Genomic DNA, 11831 nt, shown 5'->3' with positions numbered 1-11831 from the left:
AAGAAGTTTAACTGTCACAAGCTGTCACATTTGCTAGAGAGCGTGTTAGTGGTACAGTGTTAGAATTCTCGCCTGCCATGCGAGAGGCTCGGGTTCGATTCTCAGCCTATGCATCAGTGGATTAAAAGGAGCTGTGCCAGGCCCGCCACGTTTGTTGACTCATCCAGCTGTAACGCATAGAATTCACTGGCTTGTATGCAAAGCAGTAATTGTTTCAAAGCATCTCTTGCCATGTCACTGATGCGTCATGAAACAGTATTGTTTGATGAAGACATTGTCTGTAAAGTTTTTTGGGCCTTTTCCCCCAGCATTGTCCCAGCCATATCCGCGGCAGCAGGCAGAATGAAGTGCTCCACAATAGTATGGGGCTTGCCTGTCCTAGCCATTCGGTAGCTCAACATATAAGACGCTTCTAGACTGTTTGAAAATGTCAAATAAAATAAAATATATTTTTAAATAATTATGTGAATCACATTTTTTTGGTGCATTGCGCATTCCCCTTATCCCCCCCCCACCCCCCCCCCCCCCCCCCCCCCCCCCGTTCTTCTTGCGGCTATGGAATCCTGACCTTGTCCCGGATCTGCTGTTTCGACTCTCTCTCTACCGCACCTGCTGTCTTGACCTCTGAATGCTCAGCTATGAAAAGCCAACTGACATTTACTTCTGAGGTACAGACATGCTGCACCCAATACAACCACTGTCATTTCACCCTGCTGGTCATCTATGAACGTTTGAACATCTTGAAGAACAATCTAGACTTAATGGCCATGTACTCTTATAATTTCCACCCGGCACAGCCAGAAGAGGACTGGCCACCCCTCAAAGACTGGTTCCTCTCTAGAGCTTTTCCTAGCCACCGTGCATCTACATCTGCATTGCTTGCTGTTTGGTGTTTAACCTCTATGGGCTAGGTGGGACGCTAGCGTGCCACCCGTGGTGCACTCCATCAACAGCAGGTGCATTTCAAGAGCGGCAAATTTGAATCCAAATAAATGTCAAAATTCAAATTTTTCAAACATACAACTATTTTACACCATTTGAAAGATAAACATCTCCTTAATCTAACCACGTTTTACGATTTCAAAAAGGTTTTACGGCGAAAGCATAAATTTAGAGTATGTTAGGACAGTACATTTACAAGAGTTGTGTGTAATGTTTTGTCAAGTCAAAGACAGGGTCACCAAAACCATAAAACCAGCTAAAATGATGCACTAACCTTTTACAATCTCCATCAGATGACACTCCTAGGACATTATGTTAGACAATGCATGCATTTTTAGTTCTATCAAGTTCATATTTATATCCAAAAACAGCGTTTTACTATGGCATTGATGTTGAGGAAATCGTTTCCCTCCAATAACCGGCAGTCAAGTCAGCGTCACAAATTAAATAATTAAAATTAGAAAACATTGGTAAAATATTATATTGTCATTTAAAGAATTATAGATTTACATCTCTTGAACGCAATCAACTTGCCAGATTTAAAAATAACCTTACTGGGAAATCACACTTTGCAATAATCTGAGCACTGCGCCCAGAAAAATACGCGTTGCGATACAGACTAGACGTCATGTTGGGGAGATCTAAAATCGAAAATACTATGTAAATAATCCATTACCTTTGATTCTCTTCATCAGATGTCACTTCCAGGTATCACAGGTCCATAACGAATGTAGTTTTGTTCAAAAAAGCTCATCATTTATGTCCAAAAATCTCCGTCTTGTTAGCACATGATCTAAGCCAGCCGGACTTCTCGTCATGAACGAGGGGAAAAAATATATTTACGTTCGTTCAAACATGTCAAACGTTGTATAGCATAAATCATTAGGGCCTTTTTTAACCAGAACATGAATAATATTCAAGGTGGACGAATGCATACTCTTTTATAACGTATTGGAACGAGGGTACCCAACATGAACTCGCGCGCCAGGTGTCTAATGGGACATCATCGTTCCATGGCTCTTGTTCGGTCAGATCTCCCTCCAGAAGACTCAAAACACTTTGTAAAGGCTGGTGACATATAGTGGAAGCAATAGGAAGTGCCAAAATATTCCTCAGCCCCTGTGTTTTTCAATGGGATAGGTTTAAAGTCAATACAACACATCAGGTATCCACTTCCTGTCAGAAAATGTCTCAGGGTTTTGCCTGCCAAATGAGTTCTGTTATACTCACAGACACCATTCAAACAGTTTTAGAAACTTTAGAGTGTTTTCTATCCATATATAATAAGTATATGCATATTCTAGTTACTGGGTAGGATTAGTAACCAGATTAAATCGGGTACATTTTTTTTATCCAGACGTGCAAATGCTGCCCCCTAGCCCTAACAGGTTAAGGCTGGGTTTCTGTATAGCACTTTGTGACATCTGCTGATGTAAAAAGGGCTTTATAAATACATTTGATTGATTGATTGATTAGTTTCGATATTGTGATCCACAAGAATGTGGAGTAGTTACAGGCCTGTCCCTGAAGGGGGCGATAAGAAACCCCAGATGTTTACCATAACATACCAACTAAAGGTGAAGTCTGTAACTGCTTTCCCCTGTAACCTTTCTCTCCCCATGGTTGTTTCTTCACACATGTTGTACATGTGTCCCACATTCTATGCTCTACACTTTACTTACAAGCCCTTAACCAAAAATGCAGTTCTAAGAAAATACCCCCAAATAAGTAAAAAATCATGTATATAAAAATAAATAAGTAAATAAGTCAAAAAATAATTTACAAAAAGAAAAGCAAGTGAAAAAAGTTTAAAAAAAAACGATAGACAAACACAAACAATATACACACACACACACACAAACACAAGACACACACAATACAGTACATGAACAATAGCCATGATACACATCACATATACAGACAAATTTAAATACAACCATAAACAACACAATAACAAACATATCTATGTAGACAGTAGCTAAACGTATTACCCATAACAGAACCATCTGAGCAAAGGTTTGTGGGAAGGCCTACACTATCTATCTATTTTTACAATTCTCTAGAATATTTGTCGTCATTTCTGTGTATGGTGAAGAGGTGTGATCTAAGAGTGAAGTGGTGTGATCTAAGCAGACTGTCATAATATAGGATGTAGAGGGGTTTGTTAGAAGGACTGTAGTTGTAGAGAAAGTCACTTGTCTGTGGGGACAGAATGGAGCACACCTTGCTCTGTTTGCTACTATGTAAGTACTGAGTTAGTGTGTTTGTTTATGAACACTAATTACCTCATTTACTAAGAATTTAAGGGAAAAGGGAATAAGACATTAATCGATATGAAGACAGTTTCATGCTTTAGCTTTGTTTTTGGTGTTTTAGCCCTTATTGAGAAAATATTAGTAAATGTCACTCAAAGGAAATTGCAGGAAATATGGTGTAGAAAGTGACCACCCTACATTGATGTTGCATCACTGTGAGAACCTGAGCTTGTATAGCCGATGCCATGCAGACCTGGTTAGTGTGGTGGTGTGCATTTAACCAGGTCATCACTCAGGAACTAAAGAGTGGTGCTAACTCAGTGGTTGCAAAATGTGCTGTCAATGACAATGAATATAAAATGCAATATTTGTTGGATGTGTTGTAGTATCAAGAAGTGATTATTGTAAATGGTTGAGGGTTCCTTCGCTACAGTTATAGTAAACTGTGTTAAGAGATTAATGAGTGGTGTTTTGGTGTTTTTGGTCTCTGTACACTCTCTGTGTGCAGAACACAGGAAGTTAGCTGCCATTTAACGCTGCAGTCCGTAATTCAAACTACAACAAAATGGCCACCCTGACACTTGTTGGGGTATATGGCTGAGGGAAGGGGCTAAGGAAATTAATTCATCTACATTGTTTACAATAATTGACATAAAATAACCATATTTTTTGGTTTATGATGGGATGAGACAGTTTTGAGGTAATTAAAAGTTATACTCTTCAAGAATAAATGCCTGTGATTAATTTAATGATAAAAAATGTGTGTAGAAATCATAGCTGGCACCTTTAAAATAAATTACAGGATGGATTTGGTAATCAGTAAGATGAATATGACATGTTGTTATTTATTACAACCAAATATTGGAGCAATGTGACTTTCTTTGTTGTAGTGCTGAGTACACACATCTACTCTGGACACTCTGAAGATGATGATGGTAGATATTTGTACACTTGATCAAGCCTTCATCTCTTAATGCTTCATCAAATGTTTTATTTGTCATTTTTAAAGCTGCTTTTGGATAGACATATTTTGTGTTTTGAGTGTCTCAAAATAACATGTGTAAAGTAATTTTTTCATGCTGGTTTTATTTTTTGCAGGACAGGCAAAGGCTGTTCTGACCATACACCCCAAATCCTCCCAGATATTCAGGGGAGAATCTGTCACTCTCAGATGTAACATACAGAGGGGAGAAGTCACTGACTGGAAATATACATGGCGCAAGGATGATGTAGAATCAATCAGTAGGGAGCATGAATATGAGATCACTGAGGTTAATATTTCAAACAGGGGTGACTACAGGTGTCTGGGTAAACATATTGATAATGGGATGTATTCTAAGTGGAGTGATGCAGTCAGACTGACAGTGACAGGTAAGTCATCTTATCTCTCATTCACATCACTGCCTCCTTGTCCATAACCAGTTGTCCATAACCACTTGTCCATAACCACTTGACATTGGGCCCATTTTAAGGACGCTATTTTGTCGTTTTAAAAAGATCTGTCTACTATTGCAGTTGAGATTCTTACTTTAATTAATTCTCCTTTCAAGTAATAATTGAAGAAATATGGTGTATGGTACTAAGATCATACTTTTAACTGATTGATGACAAACTGTTTCCACAGCTCTGCCTACAGCCTCAGTGAAGATGGTCACTAACCAGGAGACACTGTATTCCGGAGACACAGTCAAGCTGCGGTGTGACATATCAAACCACAGAGACTGGACGTACCACTGGTTAATAAATAAAGAACGGCTTTCCAGTCAAACCAGTAAAACAACCACCATCTCTCTCTCTGACCAGGCTGGTCAGTACCATTGTCAGGGGACAAGGACAAGACGGCCCCAAAATTCATATCTCAGCTCATCTCTCCACATTAGCGTCACCGGTGAGCTCGCTATGAACCTTCAATCCCTATCTGGACTTTCTGAATTTTGAGCCAATTTTGAGTCAATCATGTAGATGTGGTCTGTGTGTTAGTATGAATGGAAAAATGAATAGTTACAATACTACCTACAGAAGTAAGATCATACGTTGGAGAGATTTGTGCTCTGACTGCATTTGCCTTCATATATAACTGTGTTTCCACAGCTCTGCCCACGGCCTCAGTGAAAGCCTCTCCACGGGGTCCCCTCTATTCTGGAGAGACGGTCACTCTGCAGTGTGACATATCAGACAACAGAGACTGGACGTACCTCTGGCACAGAGACAACCAACTGCTTCCCAATCCGCCCAGTAAAACCACCCCCATCTCTCTCCCTGACCAGCCTGGTCAGTACCAGTGTGAGGGGAGAAGGACAAGACAGCCCAAGAGGACATATCTCAGCTCATCTCTCACCATCATTGTTGCCTGTGAGTTAAATAACATAACCATCGCTTACTTAAATGTTAAGAAGGATAAGATCTTCATACCATTCTACACAGTGAATGTATTTTTTTAAACAAAAATAGATGTATACATTTAATTCAAACCAAATCAAGTCAACATACACCTATAATGGACTTTTATAGTAAGAAAACGTTCCAACAACAGCTAAATCTTTGGATGTTGCTAAGCATGTATCCAGATCTTTAAATTATGCTATTTTCTTACAGCCCTGCCCAATGCTACACTGATCATAACACCAAACCCTGCATACACTGGAGAGACAGTAACTCTGACATGTTCAGTGGGGTCTGACAGTGGCTGGAGCTACACATGGTACAAAGACAACACAAAGAAAGTAGTGACCTTGTCTGACAGACACACTACAACAGGAGCCACCTTCACCATCAGTAGAGCTGCTGAGTCTGACCAGGGTCTCTGCTGGTGTCAGGGAGAGATCCAGTCCAGATCCATATCATCAATCATCAGTGATCCTGTCACTATCACTGTGAAAGGTGAGTAACTGTGTGTGTGTGTGTGTGTGTGTGTGTGTGTGTGTGTGTGTGTGTGTGTGTGTGTGTGTGTGTGTGTGTGTGTGTGTGTGTGTGTGTGTGTGTGTGTGTGTGTGTGTGTGTGTGTGTGTGTGTGTAGACATCACTGTATATGTCAGTATTCTGATAGATCTTGGTAAGTCAGACAGTTCATACTGTTTGTTCAGAAATGACAACTTATGATATGGTCATGTTGTGCTGAATGCTGATCAACATTATTTTACATTTTAAGGTATGTGATAATGTTTATTTTCTGTATTGTGTCTGTGCAGAGAGACCTGTGGCTGTTCTGACCCTCCAACCCAACTGGCCCCAGATATTCCGTGGGGAGACTGTCACTCTCAGTTGTGACATACAGGGGGGAGAAGAGATTGAGTATGTTTTTTATAAGAGTGGGAAGTCGGTCTACACCAAAACAGAGCCTGAGTACAGAATCAGTCCTGCAAAGAATGGTCTATATACCTGTGAAGGTCTTCAGAAAAGAAATGGCTTAAAACACTCCCAGACAAGTAATGGTATACAATTGATGGTGTTAGGTAAGTCTGTTTTTATGGGATTGAAAGAGAAAGACAGAAGGGATGAGGTCAAATAGCAGACAGTGAGATCAATGATGGAACAAAACTATAGTTTGATTTTGGGTTAAGGTACAATACCATAATAACAAAATGGGTAAACATTTAAAAGACTGAACATTCGATTTGTGTCATTTCCTTCATAACAGATAGACCCCAAGCTGTCCTGAGTGTCTCTCCTCAGTGGCTGAACCCTGGAGACTCAGTTACTCTGAGCTGTGGGGTTAAATTGACATCTAATTGACTACTGAAGACTCCTTCACTCTGATCCCTGCTGGTCCAAGTCACACAGGAGGATATGTGTGTAGAGCTGGGAGAGGAGACCCAGTCTATGACACATTCTACAGTGAACCTCAGTTTCTCTGGTCAGGAGGTAACTAACTGTTAAAGGAATTTTATATCCTGATGATAATAATCAATAATCAATTCGCCTTGACTAATGCCCAAGGTTTGTAAGACAATGGGTTAAAATAGGTAGGCAAGGACTCAGCTTTCTGCAAAAGGTTTCTGTAGCTTTATTCATGAGAACGTTCTGCCGTCAGGATAACAAAACAGTCATTATATAGTTCTTGCTTACTTATGCACATGCATTTACACACAATCCGTTGGTGACCTGCAACCCCCATAAACTTCTCACACTGTTTATCACCTTCTGGCTCAACCTGTTCCTTTCCTTCAAGGTTAGGAACTCTCTGAGATTTTACTCCCTTGACCATCTGCTTCTCTATCTCTCTATACTAATTGCATACACACATTTCTTTCCCTCTCCAGTGGTTCCTGGACTTTCCGGAACTAATCAGACTAATCGATCCCTACATTGATCATTACATTGATTATTCATTAACCCTGCTGTATGACTAATAATTCATCATGGTTTATTGATTCATTTACCTTTATTAGATCATTCTCTTATCACTAACTGCATTGAAACTGCATTTAATCCTATTTAAGTCACCCTCATGTGTATATATAACTACTGAATACGTTTGTCTCTGTAACTTTTTGTTTCAGATCCGCAACCTTCAGTGTCTCTAAAAATAAGACCTAACAGAACTCAACACTTTACATCAAAGTCTCTCTCACTAAGCTGTGAGGAGAAGAGGAACTCTACTGGATGGAGACTGAAGAGATACAGAGAGAAAGCAGTGGAGTCAGAGTGTGGCTCTAACTGGGCATCAATAGCAGGGTCAACATGTACCATCAGGTCAACACGTAAAAAGGACAGTGGAGTGTACTGGTGTGAGTCTGGATCAGGAGAGTACAGTAATGCTGTCAACATCACAGTGGATGGTACGTCTGTTGAATACATTCACTAACCTTTTTTACATTATAATTTATGATAATGATGTTCAATTCTGTAACTGAATGGTTGCATCTCATAAAATACAAGCTCATGTGAATGATTACTCCAGATTTACCGTATTATTTATATATTATTTTACACAGATGGCCCTCTGATCCTGGACAGCCCTCCCTATCCCATAACTGAGGGAGACTGTGACTCTGAACTGTACAAATAGATATCAGCAAACAAACCCGATCCCTAAGGTTGATTTCTACAAAGATGGAGTACTCATCAGGAATGAGACCACAGGAGAGATGACCATCCCTGTAGTGTCCAAGTCAGATGAAGGCTCCTATAAGTGTAAATCTAATGAAGGAGAATCACCAGAGAGCTGGGTGACAGTGAGAGGTGAGAAAATGGTCATGATCACATGACCTTTTCATAATATCTGTGGTCATCAGTCATTTGTATTGTTAAAAAGCATACTGTAGGTTTGGAGTTGCAAACTCAGGCTGGTCATCTGATATCAAGTCAGTTATCAAATATATATTCACTTTGTCCACTACTTTATTTATTTTCTACAACTACCTCAGAACCTGATAGTGATTTGCTGTTCTCTCTCTAGGCGTAACTCCTGGACCCTCTACATCAGTCCTAGTAGGAGTGGTTGTGGTCCTGGTTGTTGCTGGTGTTCTACTGGCCATTCTCCTGGTACTGCTGTGTCGATATAAAAAAGCAGAAGGTGAGACTTTTATCAATTCTCATTCAACTTTTTGGTTCATGTTTAGGAGAAAAATATCTAATTCCAAAAGTTTAAAACAGTAACGACTTGATACAGTATAATATTATACATTTCTCATTACAGGTTCCTGTTGCAACAGAATATTCTGGTGAGTACACCTGTCTTTCAAACATGTTCCTTATCAAACAGTAAAATATAATCTCTGTGTTTCATGAATATCTCTCTCCCTGCAGTTCCCCCAGCCCCAGAGGACCAACCTGGACCCCCAACAGGACCAAGGATCTACCCAGGGCCAGGCTCCTGATGCTGGGTATACACATCTACAGCATGGTCAGTCTCTCATCCCAGACCACTGTCACTTTCCTCTCTGTAACATCACACACTGACTTTTCACCATTCACTTTATATACATGTTACCGTACTCTATGTCCCTAGGCAAGCTGAGGGAAAACAGTGGGTTAACTGCTTTGCTCATGGGCCGAATGACAGATTTTTACCTTGTTAACTCAGGGATTCGATCCAGCATCCTTTCAGTTACTGGCCCAGCAACATTTTGGTTACTAACCACTAGGCTACCTGTATTTTAAATTTAGCATGAATACAGTATAGAGTTGTTGTTGCTTTTGTTCTTCATATGTTTAATATTACTAACATATTAATAGTAAGTAGAGATATTAGTGTATTACCTGTATATTTCAGATGCTGGTGCTGCTACTGCTGGATCAAGTGATGTGATGTACGCACAGATTCAACTCAAAAAGTTGGACAAGAAAAAGAAAAGTAATTCTCAACTGTCACATAAATGAATACAAAATGTAGCAGTGTTTTTTACTCATCAAATTTGATAAAAACCAACAGATTCTCTCCTCCTCCTCAGAAATGACAGCTGATCCAGAAGAAAATCCAGTCTATTCTGAGGTCAAGACAGGGAAGACCAAAGGTGAGACCCATTCTACAGGTCGGCAGTCAGTGAAATCTAAATGTGTGTTTTTGGAGTTTCAAAGGAGATGCTGAATAATCTAATTCCTTAATTTATTGACTGGAAATTTCCATTTTCAGCAGTAACTGGACTTGTTGATGTGACCTATGCTGAGGTTGACCTTAAACAGAAGGCCAAAGCTAAGAAGAAGAAAGGTAAGATTGGACATCCCTCCTTCCATATTCCCCCTATCATAACCACAGACCTCTGACCCCAAATTGACTAGCTGTATAATATTCTGTATATAACTGTTATATTATGCTGATGTTTTATCCTCATTCCTTACAGAAACAGCAACCCCACATGAGGCAGATTCGGTCTATTCTCAATTGAAGCCAGGTACAGCCCCAGTTAAGACTAATAGCCATATGCTATTGATACTTAATATGATACTAATATGGAACTAATGCTCTGATATCAAAGTATAATGTATCTATTTAAAGTATGTCTCTTTGTTTAATTCTTAAGAGTTTATTTAACTGCATGTGTCATGTCCTGACCAGTAAATGGGGTTGTTTGTTATTGTAGTTTGGTCAGGGCATGGCAGGGGGTGTTTGTTTTATGTGTTTCGGGGGTTTTGGTATATGTTCTATGTTAGTATATATCTATGTCTAGTTTTCTATTTCTATGTTTAGGGTTTTTGTTTGACCTTCAATTGGAGGCAGCTGTTTCTTGTTGCCTCTGATTGGAGGTCCTATTTAGTAGAGTTTTTTCAGCTTGTGTTTGTGGGTGGTTGTTTTCAGTCTAGTGTTTTGTACCTGACGGACCTGTTAAGCTGTCGTTCGTTTCTTGTTTTGTTTACGTGTTCAATAAAAGTTAAAAATGAGCACTCAACCCGCTGCGCCTTGGTCTACTCCCTTCGACAGCTGTTACAGCATGTCCTAAACAACTTTGTGTGGTGATATGTTGCATCTTATCTGCAGCTACAGCATTTGTATCTGCTTTGTATCGTGTTTTGAGTTTTATTGTTGATTTATTCAGATAGAATAACATATTTGCATATTAGTCATGTTTTCTTGTAATTGCCTGTACCTTTACAATAACTTTGCATTGTGCTTTTTTAATAAACCATTTTTTATCCACCAGATGGCATGTGTGTTTTCTTACAGTAAATGGATATTGTCATCTTCAACGTTTCCATAAAACCTAATTTGTCAAACCTCCTTTCAGCCTAGTATAGATCTCAGGCTCCACAATGTGAGTTAAAGGGCAATCTGCTATTTCTACATGCATTTTTGGACTTAATTATATCTACCCATTGAATCTTGAAGAATATAACATAAATTCCCCAAGAGCAAAGTTAAAAGCCGTACCCCATCAGCTGAAGACCCATTGAGATTTTCAGAATGACTTATGGGGGAAGAGTGTGTCTGAAAAGAACAGTTCTTCTCAGTTTTATGATGTCATATACCCTGCAGGAGTTCTGAGAATCTAGTAACCTACATATAAATGACTGCCAGTTCTCCCATATTGCCTCCTCATCCTACAGACAAGTGTTCGGTTCTTATTTTTCAGAGTAAATCACTCACGGACACTAGAGAAGCTTTAACCAAGTTTAATTCTTCCCAAAGGTTCTGTACAGCTGTAATCAGACAGCAAAACATTTCTCTCTATCACAGTTATATACATTCTACTTAAGACCCTCCCTCTCTCCAATCCTTACAGTTTATGCCCAACAGGAAGAAGGTAACCAGATACTACACACTGATTACTCCCTTAAGGTGAACTGACCTCAACCCCTCACCTCCTAACCTCAACCCCTCCTTCACCTAATCCACATATATCCATCTGTCTTCCCTATATCAACACGTCGCTCTCCTCTCCTCCATCAAACACATTCCAAAGCCTTCTGGCTTTCTACAGAGTACCCTTAACCTGTTATGGATAGGGGGCAGTATTTTCACGGCCGGATAAAAAACGTACCCGATACATGCATGTTTTGTTCAATCAAGTTCATATTTATATCAAAAACCAGCTTTTTACATTAGCATGTGACGTTCAGAACTAGCATACTTCCGGGGAATTCGCTAACATTTTACTAAATTACTCACGATAAACGTTCACAAAAAGCATAACAATTATTTTAAGAATTATAGATACAGACCTCCTCTATGCACTCGATATGTCCGATTTTAAAATA

The 11831-nt window shown here is 39.5% G+C and overlaps 2 protein-coding genes across 2 annotated transcripts; both read left to right on the top strand.

Annotated features, from left to right (window-relative positions):
- Positions 1-2245: 2245 nt before the first annotated feature.
- LOC145880021 (Fc receptor-like protein 3) lies at positions 2246-6938 on the top strand. Its single transcript, XM_082977524.1, has 5 exons — positions 2246-4568; positions 4822-5085; positions 5289-5549; positions 5793-6077; positions 6386-6938. The coding sequence occupies exons 1-5, from the start codon at positions 4274-4276 to the stop codon at positions 6703-6705; spliced, it is 1425 nt and encodes a 474-aa protein (XP_082833650.1). The 5' UTR covers positions 2246-4273; the 3' UTR covers positions 6706-6938.
- LOC145879973 (low affinity immunoglobulin gamma Fc region receptor III-B-like) lies at positions 6932-10767 on the top strand (the record flags this gene model as incomplete). The annotated part of the gene is given in 11 exon segments (XM_082977253.1): positions 6932-7058; positions 7697-7975; positions 8132-8180; positions 8182-8378; positions 8596-8712; positions 8836-8860; positions 8946-9042; positions 9412-9492; positions 9590-9652; positions 9772-9846; positions 9980-10767. Coding segments are annotated over 8 exon segments (927 nt in total), but the record flags the coding sequence as incomplete, so codon positions are not given.
- Positions 10768-11831: the final 1064 nt, after the last annotated feature.

This window comes from Salmo salar, chromosome 07 (genome assembly GCF_965601325.2).
Source record: "Salmo salar chromosome 07, fSalSal1, whole genome shotgun sequence".
NCBI classification, from domain to species: domain Eukaryota; kingdom Metazoa; phylum Chordata; class Actinopteri; order Salmoniformes; family Salmonidae; genus Salmo; species Salmo salar.
Note: the sequence above shows the minus strand (reverse complement) of the source record. Positions and strands in the feature narration are given on the sequence as shown.

Excerpts from the sequence above, each read along its gene's own strand:
- LOC145880021 (XM_082977524.1), top strand. The coding sequence starts at position 4,274 with ATGCTGGTTTTATTTTTTGCAGGACAGGCAAAGGCTGTTCTGACCATA. Across the intron at positions 4,569-4,821 it reads AGTCAGACTGACAGTGACAG|CTCTGCCTACAGCCTCAGTG; the intron begins GTAAGTCATCTT and ends CTGTTTCCACAG. Across the intron at positions 6,078-6,385 it reads TGTCACTATCACTGTGAAAG|AGAGACCTGTGGCTGTTCTG; the intron begins GTGAGTAACTGT and ends GTGTCTGTGCAG.